This window comes from Panthera onca, chromosome X (assembly GCF_046562875.1).
Source record: "Panthera onca isolate mPanOnc1 chromosome X, mPanOnc1 haplotype 2, whole genome shotgun sequence".
NCBI classification, from domain to species: domain Eukaryota; kingdom Metazoa; phylum Chordata; class Mammalia; order Carnivora; family Felidae; genus Panthera; species Panthera onca.
In genome coordinates, this window is record NC_138357.1 from 76,892,567 (window position 1) to 76,918,509 (window position 25,943).

At 37.7% G+C, this 25,943-nt stretch overlaps 1 protein-coding gene across 1 annotated transcript in view; it reads right to left on the reverse strand.

Annotated features, from left to right (window-relative positions):
* ZC3H12B (zinc finger CCCH-type containing 12B) overlaps positions 1-25,676 on the reverse strand; it is a 72,852-nt gene extending 47,176 nt beyond the window's left edge. The window contains exon 1 of the mRNA XM_081792529.1: positions 24,919-25,676. Coding sequence (XP_081648655.1) covers positions 24,919-25,532 — 614 coding nt within the window. The 5' untranslated portion in view covers positions 25,533-25,676. The remainder of the gene's footprint in view (positions 1-24,918) is intronic.
* Between the last annotated feature and the right edge of the window lie 267 nt (positions 25,677-25,943).

The window sequence follows — 25,943 nt, forward strand, 5'->3', positions numbered from 1 at the left end:
CAAAAATTCTCCATAAGATATTAGCAAATCAAATTCAGCAGCATATACTTCAAAATAATTAGAAATAAATATCCTTGATGAGAGTAGATGCAAAAATATTCAACAAAATATTAGGAAACCAATTTGACAAAACATTAAAAGGATAATATATCATAGTGTTGTGGGATTTATTCCAGGGATTCAAGGATGATTCAATACCACAAATTGATCAACTGACACACCATATTAATAAGGGATAAAAATTATATGATCATCTCAATAGATGCAAAAAAGCATTTGATTAAATTTATCACCTATTTATGATAAAAAAAAAACCTTTAAAAAGTGGATATAGAGGGAATGTACCTCAACATAATAAAGGCCATATATGAAAAGTCCACAGCTAACATCATGCTCAATATTAAAAAAATGAATTTTCCTCTAAGATCAGAATGAAAACAAGGATGTCCACTCTCACCACTTTTATTCAACATAGTTTTGGTGTCCTATAGGGAGAAATTAAGCAAGAAAAAGAAATAAGAGGCATTCGATTGGTAAGGAAGAAGTAACAGTGTCACTATTTGCAGATGACACGATACTAAGAAAACTCTAAAGATTCCACCAAAAACAATTAGAATTGATAAAATGAATGCAGAAAAGCTGCAGGATACAAAATCAATACACAAAAATCTTTTGTATGTCTATACACCAATAACAAACTACGGGAAGTATGAAACAACCTCATTTACAATTTTATCAAAAAAGAATAAAATACGTAAGAATAAACCTAACCAAATGAAAGACTTGCACTTTGGAAACTTTCAAACACTGGTGAAAGAAATTAAAGGTGACACAAATTAATGGAAAGATTATTGTTCTTATGGATTGGAAAAATTAATATTGTTAAAATATCCATACTGCCCCAAACAATCTACAAATGCAATGCAATACCAACAGCATTTTTCACAGAACTAGAACAAGTTATCAAATTTGTATGAAACACAAAAGACCCTGAATAGGCAAGGTAATCTTGAAAAAGAACAGGACTGGAGGTATAACAATCCCAGATTTCAAACTCTACTTCAAATAACAGCAATCAAATCATATGGTATTGGCACAAAACTAGACACATAGAATGGAATAGAAAGCCCAGAAATAAACCCACATAGGAGGAGAGCTGAGAAGACAGCATAGTAGGAGGACTATATACCTCCCCCAAATATTAGCAAACCACATTCAATAAAACATTAAAAACATATTATTAAAAACTATATGCCAACATAGGCCGCCTGGGTGACTCAGTCAGTTAAGCATTCGACTTCAGCTCAGGTCATGATCTCATGGTTTGTGAGTTCAGGCCCCTCATCAGGCTGTCTGCTGTCTTCACAGAACCCACTTCGATCCTCTGTCTCCCTCTCTCTGACCCTCCCCTGCTCTCTCTCTCTCAAAAATAAATACATTTTTAAAAGAAAAGAAAAACTGTATGCCAACAAATTGGGCAATCTGGAAGAAATGGATAAATTCCTACAAACATACAAATTACCAAAACGGAAACAGTAAGATATAGAAAACTAGAACAAACTGATAACAAGCAAAGAAATTGAATCAGCAATCAAAAATCTCCCTACAAACAGGGGCGCCTGGGTGACTCAGTCATTTGAGCATCCAACTTCAGCTCAGGTCATGATCTCACGGTTTGTGAGTTTGAGCCCCGAATTGGTCTCTCTCTTGTTAGGGCAGTGCCCACTTTGGATCCTCTGTCCCCCTCTCTCTCTGCCCCTCCTGCACTCATGCTCCCTCACTCTTAAAATTAATAAACATTTTTAAATATCCTTCAAAACCCAAATGTGCAAGGCCAGATGGCTTCCTAGAGAAAGTCTACCAAACATCTAAAGAAAAGATAATACCTATTCTTCTGAAACTATTCAAAAAAGGAATAGAAAACTTCCAAATTCATTCTATGAGGTATCACTCTGATTCCAAAAACTCCACTAAAAAAGGGAACTACAGGCCAATATCCCTGATGAACATGGATGCAAAAATTCTCAACAAAATACTAGAAAATTTAATCCAATGGTACTTTAAATTAGTCATCCACCATGATAAAGTGGGATTTATTCCTAGACTGCAATGGTGGTTCAATATTCACAAATCAGCCAACATGACATACCACATTAATAAAAGAAAATATAAGAAACATGTGATCCTCTCAATAGATGCAGGAAAAGCATTTGACAATGTACAACATCCATGCATGATAAAAAAAAAAAACCCTCAACAAAGTAGGGATAGAGGGAATATGCCACAACATCATAAGGCCATATGTGAAAGGACCATAGCTAATATCATCCTCAATGGGGAAAAAGTGAGAGCTTTTCCTCTACAGTCAGGAAGAAGACAAGGATGTCCACTCTACCCATTAATATTTAACATAGTACTGGAAGTCTTAGCTTCATCCATCAGATAAATAAATAAATAAATAAATAAATAAATAAAATCCAAATTGGTAAGGAAGAAGTCAAGCTTTCTTACTATTTGCAGATGATATGACACTATAAAGAAAACCCAAAAGACTCCACAAAAATCTCTATAACTGATACATGAATTCAGTAAAGTTGCAGGATACAAAATCAATGTACAGATATGTGTTGCATGTCTATAAACCAATAATTAAGCAGCAGAAAAAGAAATCAAGGAATCAGTCCCATTTACAATTGCACCAAAACCCATAAGATACCTCGGAATAAACCTAACCAAACAGGTAAAAGACCTTCACTCTAAAAACAATAAAACACTGATGAAAAATGTAAAGATGACACAAAGAAATGGAAAACCATTCCATTCTCATGGATTGGAAGATAAAGTATTGTTAAAATATCTATAATACCCAAAGTAATCTACAAATCTAGTAAAATCCCTATCAGAATACCACCAGAATTTTTCACAGAGCTAGAAGAAACAATCCTTAAATTTGTATGGAACCACGAAAGACCCTGAAGAGCCAAAGCAATCTTGAAAAAGAAAATAAAAGCTGGGCACACCACAATTCCTGACTTCAAGTTACATTACAAAATGATCAAGACAGTATGGCACTGGCACAAAAACGGACGCATAGATGAATACAAAAGAATAGAAAACCCAGAAATGTACCTACAACTCTATGGTCAACTCATCTTCAACAAAGCAAGAAAGAATATCCAATGGGGGGAAAAAAACTCTCCTCAACAAATGGTGCTGGGGAAACTGGATGGAAGCATGAAAAACAAATGAAACCATACACAAAAACAACTTCAAAATGGATGAAAGACCTAAATGTGAAAAAGTAAACCATCACAATCCTAGAGGTGTACACAGGCAGTAATCACATTGACATTGTTTGTGGTAACTTCTTAATAGATGTCCCTGGAAGCAAGGGAAACAAAAGTGAAAATAAGCTATTGGGACCTCATCAAGATAAAAATCTTCTGCACAGCGAAGGAAACAATCAACAAAACTAAGAGACAGCCTTTGGAATCAGAAAAGATATTTGGAAATGACATATCTGGAAAAGAGTATCCAAAATATACAAAGAACTTATCAAACTCAACACCATAAAAACAAATAATCCAGTTGAAAAATGGGCAGACGACATGAATAGACATTTTTCCAAAGAAGATATACAGATGGCTAACAGACACATGAAAAAATGCTCAACATCACTCATCAGCAGGGAGATACAAATCAAAACTACAATGAGATATCACCCCCCCCCCACCTGTAGGAATGGTTAAAATTAATACCACAGGAGAAAACTGGTGTTGGCGAAGATGCAAGGAAAGGGGAACTCTTTTACACTGTTGGTGTGAATGCAAACTGATGCAGACACTATGGACAACAGTATGGAGGTTTCTCCAAAAGTTAAAAGCAGAACAACCCTATGACACAGCACATGCACTGGTAGGTATTTACTCAGCAGATACAAAAATACAATTTACAATGGAATATTACTGAGGCATAAGAAAGAATGAAATCTTGCCATTTGCAAAGACGTAGATGGAACTAGAGAGTATTATGCTAATGAAATAAGTCAGTCAGAGAAAGACAAATACCATATGATACCACTTACAAGTGGAATTTTTGAGACAAAACAGATGAACATAGGGAAAAAAGATTCAAACCAGGAAACAGACTATTAACTATAGAGAACAAATTGAGGGTTACTGAAGGGGAGGTGGATGGTGGGATGGGTTAAACAGGTGAAGGGTATTAAGGAGGGCACTTATGATGAGCACTGGGTGTTGTATATAAGTTATGAAACGCTAAATCCTGCACTTGAAACTAAACAAAAACAAAAAAAAAAACAGTAGAAATAAACCCACTCTATATGCTCAATTAATCTATGACAAAGGAGGCATAAATATACAATGCAGAAGACAGTTGCTTCAATAAGTGATTCTGGGAAAACTGAATAGCTACATGCAAAATAATAAAACTGGATGACTTTGTTACACCTTGCGCCAGAATAAATTAAAACTGGATTAATGCAGAAGCTTTTTATTTTGATGTAGTCCTGATATTTAATTTTGCTTTAAAAATGTCTGTCTGTTTATTTATTTATTTATTTCGAGGGAGGCAGAGACAACAATGAGCAGGGAAGGAACAGAGAGAGACACACACAGAATCTAAAGCAGGCTCCAGGTTCTAAGCTGTCAGCACAAAACCTGATGTGGGGTTCAAACCCTTGAACTGTGAGATCATGACCTGTGCCTAAGTTGAACGCCCAACTGAATGAGCCACCCAGGTGCCCTTTTATTTTGCTTTTATTTCCCTTGCCTCAGGAGACATAGCCAGAAAAATGTTGTAACAGTCGATGTCAGAGACTTTATTGCCTATGCTCTTTTGTATGATTTTTATGGATTCAGGTCTTACATTTAGTTCTTTAATCTATTTTGAATTTATTTTTGTGTATGGTGTAATAAAATGGTCCAGTTTCATTCTTTTGCATGTAGCTGACCAGTTTTCTGAACATCATTTGTTGAAGAGACTATCTTTTTCCTATTGTATATTGTTTCCTCCTTTGTCAAAGATTAATTTACCATATAATTGTGGGTTTATTTCTGGATTTTCTGTTCTGTTCCTTTGATATATGTGTCTATTTTTGGCCAGTACCACACTGTCTTGATCACTAGTTTTCCAATATAACTTAATGTCTGGAATTGTGATTCTTCCAGCTTTGCTTCCCTTTTTCAAGGTTGTTTTGGCTATTTGGTGTCTTTTGTGGTTCCATACAAATTTTAGGATTGCTTGTTTTCCCTCTTGGAAAAACGCTGTTTTTATTTTGATACAGATTGTACTAAATGTGTAGAATGCTTTGGTTAGTATTTTTTCTATATATCATATATCTATATATCATATCTATATATCATTCTATATATCATATCTATATATCATATATCAATATATTTTTTCTATATATCCATGATCATGGAATGGTTTTCCATTTCTTTTTGTCATTTTCAATTTCTTTCAAGAATGTTTTACTTTTTTTCATAGTAAAGGCCTTTCACCTTTTTTGTTAAGTTTATTCCTAGGTATCTTATAATTCTGGTGCAATTGTAAATGGGATTTTTCCCTTTAATTTCTCTTTCTCCTGCTTCATTTTAATGTATTGAAATGCAATAGATCCAATAAAAGGTTAATATCAAAAATATAGAAAGAATGTATAAAACACAACACCCTTCAAAAAATGAACAATCCAATTAAAAATTGGCAGAAGAATTGAGCACACATTTCTCCATAGAAGGCATACAGATGGCCAACACACATATGAAAAGACAATCAACATCACTCATTATCAGGGAAATGCAAATCATAACTACAGTGACAGATCACCTCTCATCCCTCAGAATGGCTAAAATTAAAAACATGAACACCAATTGTTGGCAAGGATGTGGAAAAAAAGAACTCTCTTGCACTGTTGATGTGAATGCACACAAGTATACACACTTAAAACAGTATGGAGTTTCCTCAAAAAGTTCAAAAAAGAACTACCCTACAAAGTGGTAATCACACTGCTGGGTATTTATCCAAATAAAAAACAAAACAAAACACTAGTACAAAGGGATACATACACCTCGATGTTCATTGTAACATTATTTATAATAGTCAAATTATGGAAGCAGCCCAAGTGTCTACCAAGAAATGAATTAATAAACTAGAAGTAATATATTTAAAAAATGAAATATTATTCTTTATAAGAAAGAATAAAATCCTGCCATTTGCAAGGAGATGGCTGAGCTAGAGAGCTTTTATTTAATATGAAATTTATTGTCAAATTGGTTTCCATGCAACACCCAGTGCTCATTCCAAAAGGTGTCCTCCTCAATACCCATCACCCACCCTCCTCTCCCTCCCACCCCCCATCAACCCTCAGTTTGTTCTCAGTTTTTAAGAGTCTCTTATGGTTTGGCTCCCTCCCTCTCTAACGCCTTTTTTTCCTTCCCCTACCCCATGGTTTTCTGTTAAGTTTCTCAGGATCCACAAAAGAGTGAAAACATATGGTATCTTTCTCTGTATGACTTATTTCACTTAGCATAACACACTCCAGTTCCATCCATGTTGCTACAAAGGGCCATATTTCATTCTTTCTCATTGCCATGTAGTATTCCATTGGTATATAAACCACAATGTCTTTATCCATTCATCAGTTGATGGACATTTAGGCTCTTTCCATAATTTGGCTATTGTTGAAAGTGCTGCTAAAAACGTTGAGGTACAAGTACCTTTATGCATCAGTACTCCTGTATCCCTTGGGTAAATTCCTAGCAGTGCTATTGCTGGGTCATAGGGTAGGTCTGTTTTTAATTTTTTGAGGAACTTCCACAATGTTTTCCAGAGTGGCTGCACCAGTTTGCATTCCCACCAACAGTGCAAGAGGGTTCCCGTTTCTCCACATCCTCGCCAGCATCTATAGTCTCCTGGTTTGTTCATTTTAGCCACTCTGACTGGCGTGAGGTGGTATCTGAGCGTGGTTTTGATTTGTATTTCCCTAATGAGGAGCGACGTTGAGCATCTTTTCATGTGCCTGTTGGCCATCTGGATGTCTTCTTTAGAGAAGTGTCTATTCACTTCTTCTGCCCATGTCTTCACTGGATTATTTGTTTTTCAGGTATGGAGATCGGTGAGCTCTTTATAGATTTTGGATCCTAGCCCTTTGTCTGATGTGTCATTTGCAAATATCTTTTCCCATTCCGTTGGTTGCCTTTTAGTTTTGTGGATTGTTTCCTTTGCTCTGTAGAAGCTTTTTATCTTCATTCGGTCCCAGTAGTTCATTTTTGCTTTTAATTCCCTTGCCTTTGGGATGTGTCAAGTAAAAACTTGCTGCAGCTGAGGTCAGAGAGGTTTTTTTCCTGCTTTCTACTCTAGGGTTTTAATGATTTCCTGTCTCACATTCAGGTCCTTTATCCATTTTGAGTTTATTTTTGTGAATGGTGTAAGAAAATTGTCTAGTTTCATTCTTCTGCATGTTGCTGTCCAGTTCTCCCAGCACCATTTGTTAACAAGACTGTCTTTTTTCCATTGGCTATTCTTTCATGCTTTGTCAAATATTAGTTGGCCATCCTTTTGTGGGTCTAGTTCTGGGGTTTCTATTCTATTCCATTGGTCTATGTGTCTGTTTTTGTGCCAATACCATGCTGTCTTGGTGGTTACAGCTTTGTAGTAGAGGCTAAAGTCTGGGATTGTGATGCCTCCTGCTTTGGTCTTCTTCTTCAAAATTACTTTGGCTATTCGGGGTCTTTTGTGGTTCCATAAAAATTTTATGGTTGCTTGTTCTAGCTTTGAGAAGAAAGCTGGTGCCATTTTGATTAGGATTACATTGAATGTGTAGATTGCTTTGGGTAGTATTGACATTTTAACAATATTTATTCTTCAAATCCAAGAGCACAGACTGTTTTTCCATTTCTTTATATCTTCTTCAATTTCCTTCATCAGCTTTCTATAGTTTTCAGCATACAGATCTTTTACATCTTTGGTTAGGTTTATTCCTAGGTATTTTATGCTTCTTGGTGCAATTTTGAATGGAATCAGTTTCTTTATTTGTCTTTCTATTGCTTCATTATTAGTGTATAAGAATGCAACTGATTCCGGTTCATTAATTATGTATCCTGTGACTTTGCTGAATTCATGTATCAGTCCTAGCAGACTTCTGGTGGCCTCTATAGGGTTTTCCGTGTATAATAACATGTCATGTGCAAAAAGTGACCTTGACTTCCTCTTTGCCAATTTTGATGCCTTTGATTTCCTTCTGTTGTCTGATTGCTGATGCTAGCACTTCCAACTCTGTGTTAAACAACAGTGGTGAGAGTGGACATCCCTGTCATGTTCCTGATCTCAGGGGGAAAGCTCTCAATTTTTCCCCATTGAGGATGATATTAGCAGTGGGATTTTCATAAATGGCTTTTATGATCTTTAAGTATGTTCCTTCTATACTGGCTTTATCAAAGGTTTTATTAAGAAAGCATGCTGAATTTTGTCAAATCCTTTTTCTACATTGATTGACAGGTTCGTATCTTTTCTTTTATTAATGTGATGTATCACATTGATTGATTTGTGAATGTTGAACTAGCCCTGCATTCCAGGAATGAATCCCACTTGATCATGGTGAATAATTTTTTTTATGTCCTGTTCAATTCGATTTACTAGTCTCTTATTGAGAATTTTTGCATCCATTTTCATCAGGGATATTGGCCTGTAGTTCTCTTTTTTAATGGGTCTCTGGTTTAGGAATCAAATTAATGCTGGCTTCACAGAATGAGTCTGGAAGTTTTCCTTCCCTTTCTATTTTTTGGAATAACTTGAGAAGGATAGGTATTATCTCTGCTTTAACTGTCTGGTAGAACTCCCCTGGGAAGCCATCTGGTCCTGGACTCTTATTTGTTGGGAGGTTTTTGAAAACTGATTCAATTTCTTCACTGGTTATGGGTCTGCTCAACCTTTCTATTTCTTCCTGTTTGAGTTTTGGAAATGTGTGGGTGTTTAGGAATTTGTCCATTTCATTCAGGCTGTCCAGTTTGTTGGCATATAATTTTTCATAGTATTCCCTGATAATTGGTTGTATTTTTGAGGGATTGGTTGTAATCATTCAATTTTCATTCATGATTTTGTCTATTTGGGTCATCTCCCTTTTCTTTTTGAGAAGCCTGGTTAGAGGTTTATCAATTTTGTTTATTTTTTCAAAAAAACAACTCTTGGTTTCGATGATCTGCTCTACAGTTTTTTTAGATTCTATATTGTTTATTTCTGCTCTGATCTTTATTGTTTCTCTTCTTCTGCTGGATTTAGGCTGTCTTTGCTGTTCTGCTTCTATTTCCTTTAGGTGTGCTGTTAGATTTTGTATTTTGATTTTTTTTTTTTTTTGTTTGTTTCTTGAGATAGGCCTGGATTGCAATGTATTTTCCTCTCAGGACTGCCTTCGCTGCATACAAAAGCATTTAGATTGTTGTATTTTCATTTTCATTTGTTTCCATTTTTTTTAAAATTTCTTCTCTAATTGCCTGGTTGACCCATTCATTCTTTAGTAGGGTGTTCTTTAACCTCCATGCTTTTGGAGGTTTTCCAGACTTTTTCCTGTGGTTGATTTCAAGCTTCATAGCATTGTGGTCTGAAAGTGTGCATGGTATGATTTCAATTCTTGTATACTTATGAAGGGCTGTTTTGTGACCCAGTATGTGATCTATCTTGGAGAATGTTCCATGTGCTCTCGAGAAGAAAGTATATTCTGTTCCTTTGGGATGCAGAGTTCTAAATATATATTTATAGCAGCACTCTCAACAATAGCCAAATTATGGAAAGAGCCTAAATGTCCATCAACTGATGAATGGATAAAGAAATTGTGGTTTATATACACAATGGGATACTACGTGGCAATGAGAAAGAATGAAATATGGCCCTTTGTAGCACCATGGATGGAACTGGAGAGTGTGATGGTAAGTGAAATAAGCCATACAGAGAAAGACAGATACCATATGGTTTCACTCTTATGTGGATCCTGAGAAACTTAACAGAAACCCATGGGGGAGGGGAAGGAAAAAAAAAAAAAGAGGTTAGAGTGGGAGAGATCCAAAGCATAAGAGACTGTTAAAAACTGAGAACAAACTGAGGGTTGATGGGGGGTGGGAAGGAGGGGAGTGTGGGTGATGGGTACTGAGGAGGGTACATTTTGGGGTGAGCACTGGGTGTTGTATGGAAACCAATTTGACAATAAATTTCATATATTAAAAATAAATAAATAAATAAATAAATAAATAAATAAATACATCTGTCAAGTCCATCTGATCCAGTATATCAATCAGGTCCCTTGTTTCTTTATTGCTCCTGTGTCTAGATGATCTATCCATTGTTGTAAGTGGAGTATTAAAGTCCCCTCAAATTACCACATTCTTATCAATAAGGTTGCTTATATTTGTGATTAATTGTTTTATATATTTGTGGGCTCCCGTATTCGGCACATAGACATTTATAATTGTTAGTTCTTCCCAGTGGATAGACCCTGTAATTATTACATAATGCTGTTCTTCATCTCTTGTTACAGCCTTTAATTTAAAGTCCAGTTTGTCTGTTATAAGTATAGCTACTCCAGCTTTCTTTTGACTTCCAGTGGCATGATAGATAGTTCTCCATCCCCTCACTCTCAATCTGAAGGTGTCCTCAGGTCTAAAATGAGTCTCATGTAGACAGAAAACAGATGGTCTTGTTTTTTTATCCATTCTGATACCCTATGTCTTTTGGTTGGAGCATTTAGTCCATTTACGTTCAGTGTTATTATAGAAAGACATGGGTTTAGAGTCCTTGTGATATCTGTAGGTTTCATGCTTGTACTGATGTCTCTTGTACTTTGTCTCACAGGATCCCCCTTAGGATCTCTTGTAGGGCTGATTTCGTGGTGATCAATTCCTTCAGTTTGTGTTTTTTGGGAAGACCTTTATCTCTCCTTCTATTCTAAATGACAGATTTGCTGGATAAAGGATTCTTGGCTGCATATTTATTCTGTTCATCACATTGAAGATTTCCTGCCATTCCTTTCTGGCCTGCCATGTTTCAGTAGATAGATCCGTCACTAGTCTTATCGGTTTACCTTTATATGTTAGAGCATGTTTAGCCCTGGCTGCTTTCAGAATTTTCTCTTTATCCTTGTATTTTGCCACTTTCACTATGATATGTCGTGCAGATCGATTCAAGTTACATCTGAAGGGAGTTCTTGTGCTTCTTTTATTTCAATGCCTTTTTCCTTCTCCAGATCTGGGAAGTTCTCAGCTATGATTTCTTCAAGTACACCTTCAGACCCTTTCTCTCTCTCTTCCTCCTCTGGAATCCCAATTATGCATATATTATTACGTTTTATCGCATCACTTAGTTCTCTAATTCTCTACTCTTATTCCTGGAATTTTTTATCTCTCTTTTTCTCAGCTTCCTCTTTTTCCATAATTTTATCTTCTAATTCACCTATTCTCTCCTCTGCCTCTTGAATCCGAGCTGTGGTCGTCTCCTTTTGATTTTGCAGCTCATTTATAACATTTTTTAGCTCCTCCTGACTGTTTCTTAGTCCCTTGATCTCTGTAGCAATAGATTCTTGGCTGTCCTCTATACTTGTTTCAAGCCCAGTGATTAATTTTATGGCTATTATTTTAAATTAATTTTCTGTTACATTGCTTAAATCGTTTTTGATCAGTTCATTAGCTCTCGTTACTTTCTGGAGTTTCTTTTGAGGAGAATTCTTCCATTTTGTCATTTTGGATAGTCCCTGGAGTGGTGCTGAACTGTAGGACTCTTCCTCTGTGCTGTCTGGAGTAACTTGCATTGGTGGGTGGGGCCGCAGTCAGACCTGATATCTGTCCCCAGCCCACTGCTGGGGCCACAGACTGATGTGTACCTTATCTTCCCCTCTCCCAGGGACAGGACTCACTGTGGAGTGGTGTGGTCCCTGTCTGGGCTACTTGCACACTGCCAAGCTTGTGGTTCTGCTTGGATGGAATCTGGCGTATTGGCCGGGGTGGATCTGCAAGGTGCACAGGGGCTGAATGGGTAGGGTTAGATCACTTTGGCTTTGGTGGTCAGCTTCTGGAGGCGCCCTGTGGCACTGGGAGGGAGGCAGAGCCATCAGATGGATGGGTCCACAGAAGCAGAGCATTGGGTGTTTGTGAGGTGCAAGCAATTTCTGTGACGGGAACTGGTTCCCTTTGGGATTTTAGCTGGGGGATGGGCGAGGGAGATGGTGTTTCCCAGTGCCTTTGTTCCCCGCCAAGGTGAGCTCTGTCTTCCTGGGCTCAACAACTCTCCTTCCTGTTGTCCTCTAGCCCTCCCGCTTTTTGAGCAGAGCTATTGACTTATAATATTCCAGATGTTAAGTCCCTCTGGCTATCAGAACTCGTGCAGTCCGGCCCCTCTGATTTTGTAAGCCAGACTCAGGGGCTCTGCCTTGCCGGGTGGGCTACCCCTGCACTGCCCCAGCTCCCTGCCTCCAGTCCGTGTAGCATGCACCACCTCTATGCCCTTCCTACACTCTTCTGTGAGCCTCTTGTCTAGGCTTGGCTCTGGAGAGTCCGTCCTGCTAGCCTTCTGGGGTATTTAGGCAGATGTGGGTGGAATCTAAGTGATCAGCAAGATGCGGTGAGCCCAGTGTCCTCCTATGCCGCCATCTTCCCCAGTCCTAAAGAGTTTAATGCTAAGTGAAATAAGTCAGAGAAAGACAAATACCATGATTTCACTTAAATGTGAAAGTTAAGAAACAAAAAAAAGAACAATGGAATAAAAAGAAAGTTATACAAACCAAGAAACAAACTCTTAACTATAAAGAACAGATGGTTACCAGAGGGAAGGTGGGGGGGTGGTGAAATAGGTGATGGGGATTATCAGATGCACTTGTCCTGATGAGCAATAGGTGATGCATGCAATTGTTGAATCACTATATTGTACACTTGAAATTAATATAACACTGTGTGTTAACTATACGGGAATTAAAAAAAATAAAAAAGAGGAGAGAGGGAAGATGGTGGCATAGGAGGACGCTGGGCTCAACGCGCATCCTGCTGATCACTTAGATTCCACCTACACCTGCCTAAATAACCCAGAAAACCGCCAGAGGATTAGCAGAACAGAGTCTCTGGAGCCAAGCGCAGATGAGAGGCCCACGGAAGAGGGTAGGAAGGGTGGCGAGGCAGTGCACGTTCCACGGACTGGCGGGAGGGAGTCGGGGTGGAGGGGTGGCTTGCCGGCCAAGCAGAGCCCCCGAGTCTGGCTGGCAAAAGTGGAGGGGCCTGAGGGACTGTGTTCCGACAGCAAGCACGACTTAGCCTCTAGGAGGTCATAAGTTAACAGCTCTGCTCAGAAAGCGGGAAGGCTGGAGGAAAAAGGGAGGGAGAGCTGCTGAATCCCCAGACGACAGAGCTCAGTTTGGTGGGGAACAAAGGCGCTCACCAGCGCCATCTCCCCCGCCCATCCCCCAACCAAAATCCCAAAGGGAACCAGTTCCTGCCAGGGAACTTGCTAGCTCTGCGCAAACACCCAACTCTGTGCTTCTGCTGAGCCTAACCTCTGGCAGCGGATCAGACTCCCTCCCACTGCCACAGGGCCCCTCCTGAAGTGGATCACCTAAGGAGAAGCGAGCTAAGCCTGCCCCTCCTGCCCCCGTGCACCTTGCCTACCCACCCCAGCTAATACACCAGATCCCCAGCACCACAAGCCTGGCAGTATGCAAGTAGCCCAGACGGGCCACGCCACCCCACAGTGAATCCCACCCCTAGGAGAGGGGAAGAGAAGGCACACACCAGTCTGTGGCTAAAGCGGTGGGCTGGGGGCAGACATCAGGTCGGACTGTGGCCCCGCCCACCAACTCCAGTTACACACCACAGCACAGGGAAAGTGCCCTGCAGGTCCTCACCACTCCAGGGACTATCCAAAATGACCAAACGGAAGAATTCCCCTCAGAAGAATCTCCAGGAAATAACAACAGCTAATGAACTGATCAAAAAGGATTTAAATAATATACAGAAAGTGAATTTAGAATAATAGCCATAAAATTAATTGCTGGGCTTGAAAACAGTATAGAGGACAGCAGAGAATCTCTTGCTACAGAGATCAAGGGACTAAGGAACAGTCACGAGGAGCTGAAAAGCGCTTTAAATGAAATGCAAAACAAAATGGAAACGACGACAGCTCAGATTGAAGAGGCAGAAGACAGAATAGGTGAACTAGAAGATAAAGTTATGGAAAAAGAGGAAGCTGAGAGAAAGAGAGATAAAAAAACCCAGGAGTATGAGGGGAAAATTAGAGAACTAAGTGATACACTAAAAAGAAATAATATACGCATACTTGGTATCCCAGGGGAGGAAGAGAGAGGGAAAGGTGCTGGAGGGGTACTTGAAGACATAATAGCTGAGAACTTCCCTGAACTGGGGAAGGCAAAAGGCATTGAAATCCAAGAGGCACAGAGAACTCCCTTCAGACGTAACTTGAATCGATCTTCTGCAGACATATCATAGTGAAACTGGCAAAATACAAGGATAAAGAGAAAATTCTGAAAGCAGCAAGGGATAAACGTGCCCTCACATAAAAAGGGAGACCTATAAGACTCGTGACTGATCTCTCTTTTGAAACTTGGCAGGCCAGAAAGGATTGGCACAACATCTTCAAAGTGTTGAACAGAAAAAAATATGCAGCCGAGAATCCTTTAACCAGCAACTCTGTCATTTACAATAGAAGGAAAGATAAAGGTCTTCCCAAACAAACAAAAACTGAAGGAATTTGTCACTACTAAACCAGCCCTACAAGACATCCTAAGGGGGATCCTGTGAGACAAAGTACCAGAGACATCACTACAAGCATAAAACATACAGACATCAAAATGACTCTAAACCCGCATCTTTCTATAATAACACTGAATGTAAATGTACTAAATGCGCCAACCAAAAGACATAGGGTATCAGAATGGATAAAAAAACAAGACCCATCTATTTGCTGTCTACAAGAGACTCATTTTAGATCTGAGGACACCTTTAGATTGAGAGTGAGGGGATGGAGAACTATTTATCATGCTACTGGAAGCCAAAAGAAAGCTGGAGTAGCCATACTTTTATCAGACAAACTAGACTTTAAACTAAAGGCTGTAACAAGAGAAGAAGAAGGGCATTATATAATAATTACAGGTCCTATCCATCAGGAAGAGCTAACAATTATAAATGTCTATGCGCCGAATACTGGAGCCCCCAAATATATAAAACAATTACTCATAAACATAAGCAACCTTATTGATAAGAATGTGGTCATTGCAGGGGACTTTAACACCCCACTTACAGAAATGGATAGATCATCTAGACACACGGTCAATAAAGAAACAAGGGCCCTGAATGATACATTGGGTCAGATGGACTTGACAGATATATTTAGAACTCTGCATCCCAAAGCAACAGAATATACTTTCTTCTCAAGTGCACATGGACCATTCTCCAAGATAGATCATATACTGGGTCACAAAACAGCCCTTCATAAGTTTACAAGAATTGAAATTATACCATGCATGCTTTCAGACCACAATGCTATGAAGCTTGAAATCAACCACAGGAAAAAGTCTGGAAAACCTCCAAAAGCATGGAGGTTAAAGAACACCCTACTAACGAATGAGTGGGTCAACCAGGCAATTAGAGAAGAAATTAAAAAATATATGGAAACAAACGAAAATGAAAATACAGCAATCCAAACACTTTGAGATGCAGCAAAGGCAGTCCTGAGAGGAAAATACATGGCAATCCAGGCCTATCTCAGGAAACAAGAAAAATCCCAAATACAAAATCTAACAGCACACCTAAAGGAAATAGAAGCAGAACAGCAAAGACAGCCTAAACCCAGCAGAAGAAGAGAAATAATAAAGATCAGAGCAGAAATAAACAATATAGAGTCTAAAAAAATGGTAGAGCAGATCAACGAAACCAAGAGTTGGTTTTTTGAAAAAATAAACAAAATTGACAAACCTCTAGCCAGGCTTCTCAAAAAGAATAGGGAGATGGCCCAAATAGATAAAATCATGAATGAAAATTGAATGATTACAACCAATCCCTCAGAGATACAAACAATTATCAGGGAATACTATGAAAAATTATATGCCAACAAATTGGACAACTTTGAAGAAATGGACAAATTCCTAAACACCCACACTCTTCCAAAACTCAATCAGGAGGAAATAGAAAGCTTGAACAGACCCATAACCAGCGAAGAAATTGAATCGGTTATCAAAAATCTCCCAACAAATAAGAGTCCAGGACCAGATGGCTTCCCAGGGGAGTCCTACCAGACGTTTAAAGTAGAGATAATACCTATCCTTCTTAAGCTATTCCAATAAATAGAAAGGGAAGGAAAACTTCCAGACTCCTTCTATGAAGCCAGAATTACTTTGATTCCTAAACCAGACAGAGACCCAGTAAAAAAAGAGAACTACAGGCCAATATCCCTGATGAATATGGATGCAAAAATTCTCAATAAGATACTAGCAAATCAAATTGAACGGCATATTAAAAGAATTATTCACCATGATCAAGTGGGATTCATTCCTGGGATGCAGGGCTGGTTCAACATTCGCAAATCAATCAACGTGATACATCACATTAACCAAAAAAAAAAAAAAAAAGAGAAGAACCATATGATCCTGTCAATCAATGCAGAAAAGGCCTTTGACAAAATCCAGCACTCTTTCTTAATAAAAACCCTTGAGAAAGTCGGGATAGAAGGAACATACTTAAAGATCATAAAAGCCATTTATGAAAAGCCCACAATTAACAACATCCTCAACGGGGAAAAACTGAGAGCTTTTTCCCTGAGATCAGGAACATGACAGGGATGCCCACTCTCACCGCTGTTGTTTAATATAGTGCTGGAAGTTCTAGCATCAGCAATCAGACAACAAAAGGAAATCAAAGGCATCCAAATTGGCAAAGATGAAGTCAAGCTGTCGCTTTTTGCAGATGACATGATATTATACATGGAAAATCCGATAGACTCCACCAAAAGTCTGCTAGAACTGATACATGAATTCAGCAAAGTTGCAGGATACAAAATCAATGTACAGAAATCCGTTGCATTCTTAGACACTAACAATGAAGCAACAGAAAGACAAATAAAGAAACTGATCCCATTCACAATTGCACCAAGAAGCATAAAATACCTAGGAATAAATCTAACCAAAGATGTAAAAGATCTGTATGCTGAAAACTATAGAAAGCTTATGAAAGAAATTGAAGAAGATATAAAGAAATGGAAAGACATTCCCTGCTCATGGATTGGAAGAATAAATATTGTCAAAATGTCAATACTACCCAAATCTATCTACACATTCAATGCAATCCCAATCAAAATTGCACCAGCATTCTTCTCGAAACTAGAACAAGCAATCCTAAAATTCATATGGAACCACAAAAGGCCCCGAATAGCCAAAGTAATTTTGAAGAAGAAGACCAAAGCAGGAGGCATCACAATCCCAGACTTTAGCCTCTACTACAAAGCTGTCATCATCAAGACAGCATGGGATTGGCACAACAACAGACACATAGACCAATGGAATAGAATAGAAACCCCAGAACTAGACCCACAAAAGGATGGCCAACTCATCTTTGACAAAGCTGGAAAGAACATCCCATGGAAAAAAGTCCCTTTAACAAATGGTGCTGGGAGAACTGGACAGCAACATGCAGAAGGTTGAAACTAGACCACTTTCTCACACCATTCACAAAAATAAACTCAAAATGGATAAAGGACCTGAATGTGAGACAGGAAACTATCCAAACTCTAGAGGAGAAAGCAGGAAAAGACCTCTCTGACCTCAGCCGTAGCAATGTCTTACTCGACACATCCCCAAAGGCAAGGGAATTAAAAGCAAAAGTGAATTACTGGGACCTTATGAAGATAAAAAGCTTCTGCACAGCAAAGGAAACAACTAACAAAACTAAAAGGCAACCAACGGAATGGGAAAAGATATTTGCAAATGACATATCGGACAAAGGGCTAGTATCCAAAATCTATAAAGCGCTCACCAAACTCCACACCCGAAAAACAAATAACCCAGTGAAGAAATGGGCAGAAAACATGAAAAGACACTTCTCTAAAGAAGACATCCGGATGGTCAACAGGCCCATGAAAAGATGTTCAACGTCGCTCCTCATCAGGGAAATACAAATCAAAACCACACTCAGATATCACCTCATGCCAGTCAGAGTGGCCAAAATGAACAAATCAGGAGACTATAGATGCTGGAGAGGATGTGGAGAAACGGGAACCCTCTTGCACTGTTGGTGGGAATGCAAATTGGTGCAGCCGCTCTGGAAAGCAGTGTGGAGGTTCCTCAGAAAATTAAAAATAGACCTACCCTATGACCCAGCAATAGCACTGCTAGGAATTTACCCAAGGGATACAGGAGTACTGATGTATAGGGGCACTTGTACCCCAATGTTTATAGCAGCACTCTCAACAATAGCCAAATTATGGAAAGAGCCTAAATGTCCATCCACTGATGAATGAATAAAGACATTGTGGTTTATATACACAGTGGAGTACTACGTGGCAATGAGAAAAAATGAAATATGGCCTTTGTAGCAACGTGGATGGAACTGGAGAGTGTGATGCTAAGTGAAATAAGCCATACAGAGAAAGACAGATAACATATGGTTTCACTCTTATGTGGATCCTGAGAAACTTAACAGAAACCCTTGGGGGAGGGGAAGGAAAAAAAAAAGAGGTTAGAGTGGGAGAGAGCCAAAGCATAAGAGACTGTTAAAAACTGAGAACAACCTGAGGGTTGATGGGGGGTGGGAGGGAGGGGAGGGTGGGTGATGGGTATTGAGGAGGGCACCTTTTGGGATAAGTACTGGGTGTTGTATGGAAACCAATTTGACAATAAATTTCATATGTTAAATAAAAAAAAATAAAAAATAAAAAAACAAAATAATAAACAGTGAAAAAAATAAAATTGTAAAATAATAAAATAATATAAAATAAAACTAAATAAAATAAAATAAAATAATTGATTAATGATGTAAATAAAAGACCTGAATCCATTAAATTTCTGAAGGAAAACATTGGCAGTTAAATCTTGATAGGCTTTAGCTATACACTTATAGATCTGTCTTATTAAGTAAGAGAAATAACGCAAAAAGAAATAATTGGGACTGCATCAAACTGAAAAAAAACCCCAATTATTCCACAGTGAAGGAAACTGTCAACAAAATAAAAGTGTAACATACTGAATGGAAGAAGATATTTGCAAATGATATATGTAATAAGTGGTTAATGTCCAAAATATATATAAAAAAAAAACTCGTAGAACTCAATGCCAAAAAAAAACAACAAATAATTTGATTACAAAATGACCTGAATAGACATTTTTTGAACAATATCCAGATGGCCAACAGACGCCTAAAAAAAAAAATGCTCTACATCACTGGTCATCAAGGATATGCAAATAAAAACCACAATGAAATATCACTTCACACCAGTTAGAGTGGCTAGTGTCTAAATGACAAGAAATATCAAGTGTTGATAAAGATGTAGAGAAGAAAAAAACTTGTGCACTATTTGTAGAAATGTAAATTGGGGCAACTACTATAGATAACAATAGGGCAGTTTCTCAAAAAATTAAAATTAGAAATACCATAAAATCCAAAGTGCCTGGTTTGCTCAGTAAGTTTAGTGTCTGACTCTGCATTATGGGTCAGCTCATCATCTCGTGGTTGGTAAGATGGAGCTCTGCCTCAGGCTCCTGGCTGATAACATTGAGCCTGCTTGAGATTTTCTCTTTCTTCCTCTCTCTCTGCCCTTCCCCTATCCGTGCTGTCACTTTCTCTCTCAAATAAATAAATAAAGAAAGAAAGAAAGAAAGAAATAAAAAACTTAAAGAAAAGAAAAGAGAAAAAAAGAAATACTGTACAATCCAGTAATTCTATGTCTGGGTATTTACCCAAAGAAAATGAAAACACTAATTCAAAAAGACATGTGTACCCCTATGTTCATTGCAGCATTATTTACAACAAGCAAGACATGGAAGTAACCTAAGTGTCCATCAAAAGAGGAATGCATAAAGATGTGATACACACACACACATAGAGACAGAGAGAGACAGAGAGAGAGAGAGAGAGAGAGAGAGAGAGAGACTGGAATATAACCCAGCCTTAAAAGAGTTAAATCTTGCTATTTGTGACAACATGGATGAACCAGAAAGTATTATGATAAATGAAATAAGTAAGACAGAGAAAGATAAATACCATATGGTCTCACTTATATGCAAAATCTAAAGAAACATAACAAATGAACAAATAAAAAAATAGAAACTGGCTGATAGAACAAACTGATAGTTTCTAGAAGGGTGGGCGGGTAGGGGATGGACAAAAGAAGTGAAGGGGATTAACAGTTACATATTCCAGTTATAAAATAAATAAGACATGAGAATATAATGTATAGCATAAAGAATATAGTGAATAATATTGTAACAACTTTGTAGGATGACAGATGGTAATTAGGCTTATTGTGGTGATCACTTCTCAATGTAAGTATCAAATCATTATGTTGTACATATGAAAGTAATACAATTAATATGTCAATTATTCAATTAAATATCTTTCCTCATTTTAAGAGTAATATATATTTATAATGTAAAATGTGGAAAATGCAAAAAAATATAAATTTTTCTTTACATTTTTATTGTTTTACTACCTTCCAGAGACAAATATTATTAATATTTTGATACATCTGTATTCTGATATAAATTTTTAACATACTGAGAGTTATCATGTTAAAAAATGTAAAATTTCTACAGCATGCCGTTGAAAATACTCCATTGGAGCATTCCAGGAAGTGTACCAAATGTCCAGTAGGAATCAGAATCCAATTTCAACATTTATGAAGGTGGCAGTGATGTCCTACATAAGGGCCCAGTACACAAAGTTTAGTGCTCAATAAATATTTGAGAAATGCATAAATGAAAAAAAATAGTGTAACATAGAATGATTCTTGTAAAATCACCTGTTATAGCCTAAAACCACAAAGTATTATTTTGCAATTTAAAAAGTAAGACCTAAAAGCCTATCTAAACGTAATCTAACAGTATAGATCTGCAAGTCACCAAGTGTCTTGGTGACAGTATATCTCACTTTGTTTTGTAAACTGGTTTAGATACGTATTTGATCCAGATTCCAAGCCAAATTCTGCCTAGCAGATTCGTCACTGGCATCTCCTTCTGCTCTTTTTGTAGGGTTTAAGTATTTGGGTTTCTCTCAAACTTAAAGAATATGGTGGCATTTGCATTTGACATTACTTAATTCCTCTGAAATAGATTTTTCTTCCCAAAGGAGGCAGCTCTCAGAATGAACATATATTTTAGGATCTTAGCATATTGATATATGCTATTCACCAGTGTGTGAATCACAGGTACACCACTACTGTAAATGTTAATGTTAGATGACAAGCAAAACATCATGATTTCAATGCAGGCTCATACAATATGCTGAAGAACAATAGATGTTAATATGTAGTTTAAGAAGTATAAATCTCATGGTAAAGTTACAGCTAAGCAATGGGGAACTAAACCAAATTTAAATTAATAGCACTAACAAATTCATAAGCAGACTATGGCACTGAACTTTGACTATGTGAAATGTGACTGCAGAATAAATGGGACTCATCAGTAACTAACCTAGTCAGAAAAGGAAAGAGATGCTAACAAGGGCACAGCTGACAATTTTAGAAAATTATTGGGTCTACTATACACTATGTTTATATACTCCTAAAAATATGGTTGAGTGCTGCTTTTTCTCTTTTTTCTTTATTTAAATTGTAAGACTTCTTTAACTTTGCAAAGCAACTCCAACAAAAGACAAAATCTCATCTTCCTATCAGTATTAGTTTGCTACTGGCATAGACTAGATATGCTGAAAAGAATTAACTTGACAATTAATCTCGTCAGTATTCCTTAAAAAGCACAAGAACAATACTACAGTGTCTTTTATAATCAGTAATCCTTCAAGTCGAAAGATAAGGAAGGTCTTATATCACCATGAAGCCAAAGTCTTCAACGAAATCTTGGGTTCTTATCATCTCCACATCCAAAACACAAAATACTTAAAGAAGTGTAGACCTTGGAAAACCAGTCCAATCTAAGGTGTTTGGGGTGGTCTAGTCTGGTAAGATATTGAGTTTGGCAGATCCCATGCCTCTTACCTTCAAAAATTACTCTAGTTTATGCCTATTAGGAGATCAGAGTGACCATTGGCATTTGGACATAGAAATCACCCTCTGCTTTTCACTGGCCTTTTGCATCATTCTGATTACTTTAGTATTGTGTACAAGCCATTTAACTTTCTTGTGACTATGCTTCTAGTTTTCCTTCAGTAAAACAGGGGAGATGTCTTGCTTGCTTTACCCACCTTGTGATGAAGCTGTCATGATTAAAAGTTTGAAAAAGGAAATGTGTAAGTGTATTTCCTGCTACCAGAAGAAATATCAAATATTCTTAATAACACTAATAGTCACATATTATTGCATTTTATTGTCAAAAAAACATTGAAGTCAGATTCAGGTTTTAATGCAAACATTGTCATTCATTACTTGTATAACCTTAGGCAGTTACTCAACCTCTCTGAACCTGAGTCTCCTCATGTGCAAAAAATAACCAAATTAGTCTGTTCTTGTAGACGTTTTAGCGTGGATTAAATTACATATGCAAAACTACCTGGCACTTGCAGTGATGAACACTGGGTGTTGTATGTAAGTGATGAATCACTAAACTCTACATCTGAAACTAGTACTACACTCTATGCTAACTAACTTGAATTTAAATAAAAACTTGAAAAAAAGAAAAAAACACATTTTTAAACACATATTTTTTTTAAAAAAAACATATATTTTTAAAATTTAGTTTCATTTCATTTATTTGAAGCCAGAGGACTTAAGTTCAAATTCTCACTTTGCTACTTACTAGCTTTATCAAATGACCTCAAGAAAGCCATTTAACCTTGCTGAGCTCTGGTTTTCTTATCTGTAAAATAAAGTTGCTGTGAGGATTAAATAGAACTATATACTAAAATATACATCAAGATAGCCTGCTAAGTAACTCTTACATACAATAATGGTATCGTTGATAAGACTTGTCCTATTCCTGCTCCTTTTGTATCTCTATAGGAGCATCCAATAGTGTGCTACATACTGTGGGGAAAACAAGGGAAGCATAAAATAAGGCCCCTGTCCTCAAAGAGATTTGGATAATCAAATGAAAATCTTTCTAGTCTAAGGCTTCTTACTTTTGTTCTGATTGTGTACAGTCTAAGACTCCATTGAGTTCATCAAGGAATGATAGACTCATAGGAAACAGGCTCCTGATTATCGGGAATTTTTAAGCCAGAGCTGAATGGCAATTCATTTTAGAAACAGAAAAAGGTTTTTATTTTGATGAAGTCTAAATAGTTCATTTATGCTTTTGAAAAAGAAAAAAGAAGGAATTCCTAAAGATCTCTGACATGAGTTAAAAAATTATGTGAGAAAATATGGAATAAAGTATGAAGGTACTCTTGGTTATGTATTACTTTCCTATTGCTGCTATAACAAATTACCATATATTAAGTGTCTTAAAATAACACCAATTTATTTGTGTTTAGTTCAAGAGGTCAGAATTCTAAAATCAAAATGTTGACAAGGGTATGTTGTTTCTTCAGGAGAGAATTTCTTTCCTTGCCGTTTTCAGTTTCTGGAGGCTTCCCACATTCCTTGGCTCATGGCCTCTTTCTTACATCACCCATCCTCTTGTTAATGTCATTGCATCTCCTACTACCCATTAAAAAAAGATTTTCTTTATTTAAATTTTTTGATGCTTATTTTTGAAAGAGAGAGAGAGAGAGAGTGAGAGTGAGCCAGGGAGGGGCAGAAAGAGAGGGAGATACAGAATCCAAAGCAGACTCCAGGCTCTGAGATGTCAGGACAGAGCCTGATGCGGGGCTTGAACCCACTAAACATGAGATGATAACCTAAGCAAAAGTTGGACGATTAACTGACTGAACCACCCAGGCATCCCTCCTACAATTCATTCTTATCCTGTTGCCTCCCTTCCTTTTATAACGACCTTTGTAATTACAGTGAGTCCACCTTGATAACCCAGGATAATCTTACCTATCTCAAATTCTTAACTTAATCATACCTGCAAAGTTCCTTTTACCATGTAAAATAACCTATTCACAGATTCCAGGGATTAGGATGTGGACATCTTTAGGGGGATATTACTCAACCTATCATAGTTATTATAGCTCAGAGATAATCATTGGGATTAAAAAAGCCATGATGGTGTCAGTGAAGGCAGTGCATCTTGATAGGTATGAAGATAAGGACGAGGTTATTCCTAGGTTTGGGAATGACATGAACACAAGCAGCAGTGTAGAAGTCATCATAATTTACATGGAGACTATTCAAAAGACTGATGTAAATACAGTAGGTGTGAGAGCTACAACCAAATGGGAGGAGAGAAATGTCATATCAAAAAGCCAGGCAAAGGGATCCAAATTTGGTAGAATCGCAATTGGGAGTCGCTGTAAGCTCCCAAGTGAAATTATAAAAACAGCATTCTCAGGATGATTGGTCTAGGCATACAGAGGTGGGAGAAGGTACCCCAGGAGGAACAAAGGCTGAATGATGTCTCTACTGAAGCATCACTGATGTCTCAGCTTCTTTCAGAGTACCTGAACACAAATGGCAACAATTCCAAGGGAGAGAGAAAAGGCCAAGGCAAGATCATTTTAGCCTCTCTCCACCTACAGGAGCATAAGCTGTAGACAACAGCCAAGAGCCTCCCATAGTGCTTTGCAAAGGGAGATGATTTTTATGAGCTCAGGGATGTTTTGTTTTGTTTTGTTTTGTTTTTAAAGATTGAAAATATAATACGCTTACCTCATTGCCACATTACTTCCATCTATGACAACTGGCCTCAAATTTTCACTGTTGTCTATTTCATCTTCAAGAGACAGTTCAGGGCTTGCAATCTCTCTAGAGCTGGGACCCCTAGGTACTAACAAACTCAAACTGGCCTGCCCTTCTGAATCGCCTTTGTTCCCAAGCCTGACGAGCTCTGCCAATACATCATTAATAAGTGATTCTGGGCCCAGCTTGTTCAATACTGATTGAATCTGTGCCTCTGCATAGCCCAGCTTTAGAGCAAAATCCATCTTGGCTTGGTATTCTTTTTCCAAGTCAAGCTTCCTATCCTGTAGAATGCTGCTCTGGGAGAAGCTTGGATGATCTAAGCAGGGTGATCTATAGAGCTGACGGTGTGGCTTGGAAGGAATATCCTTTTTTTTCAACTGAGCATCCCCAGATCCGTAGCTATTGCCATTGTTACTGTTCTTAAGGCTCATCTGTTCAGGTTCACTCTCAGAGTTCATCCACTCTTCAGAATCAGCATTGCTCTGCTCCATCCTGTCCTGCTTAGATTGTTGTTTCTCTTCCTTGGAGGAACTCTTCTCCATTTTTGATGTCTCCACTGCAGCTGTGGCCGTCATCCCCATTCAGTGGGCAGTCTGAAGTCTAATCAGCTCTTTTTCTTTTAGCCTGTTTGGAATCCACATACAGTTATATTCCTTTGTAGTAAAATGTGGTGGTAGTGATGGTGAAAGACTTTGCCTGTTTGGTTTGGTATGTTCAGATGTTACCAGTCCCTACAAATAAACACACATACCACAATCATGTTTAGTAACATTCTGGAAAGGCATTTAAGAATGCACAGGTTTCTTTTTAAGAAACTACACACTGTATGACATTTTGTTTTTGTACTTCAAATGATTGGACTCACCTTATAACAAAAAAATATACTCTAATGCTTTAACAATTCTAGGCATAAAAATTTCAATGGTAGCAATTGTGCTATAATCACCCCCCATTCACACACAAAATAAATCACACTAAAGTTAACTTATTAT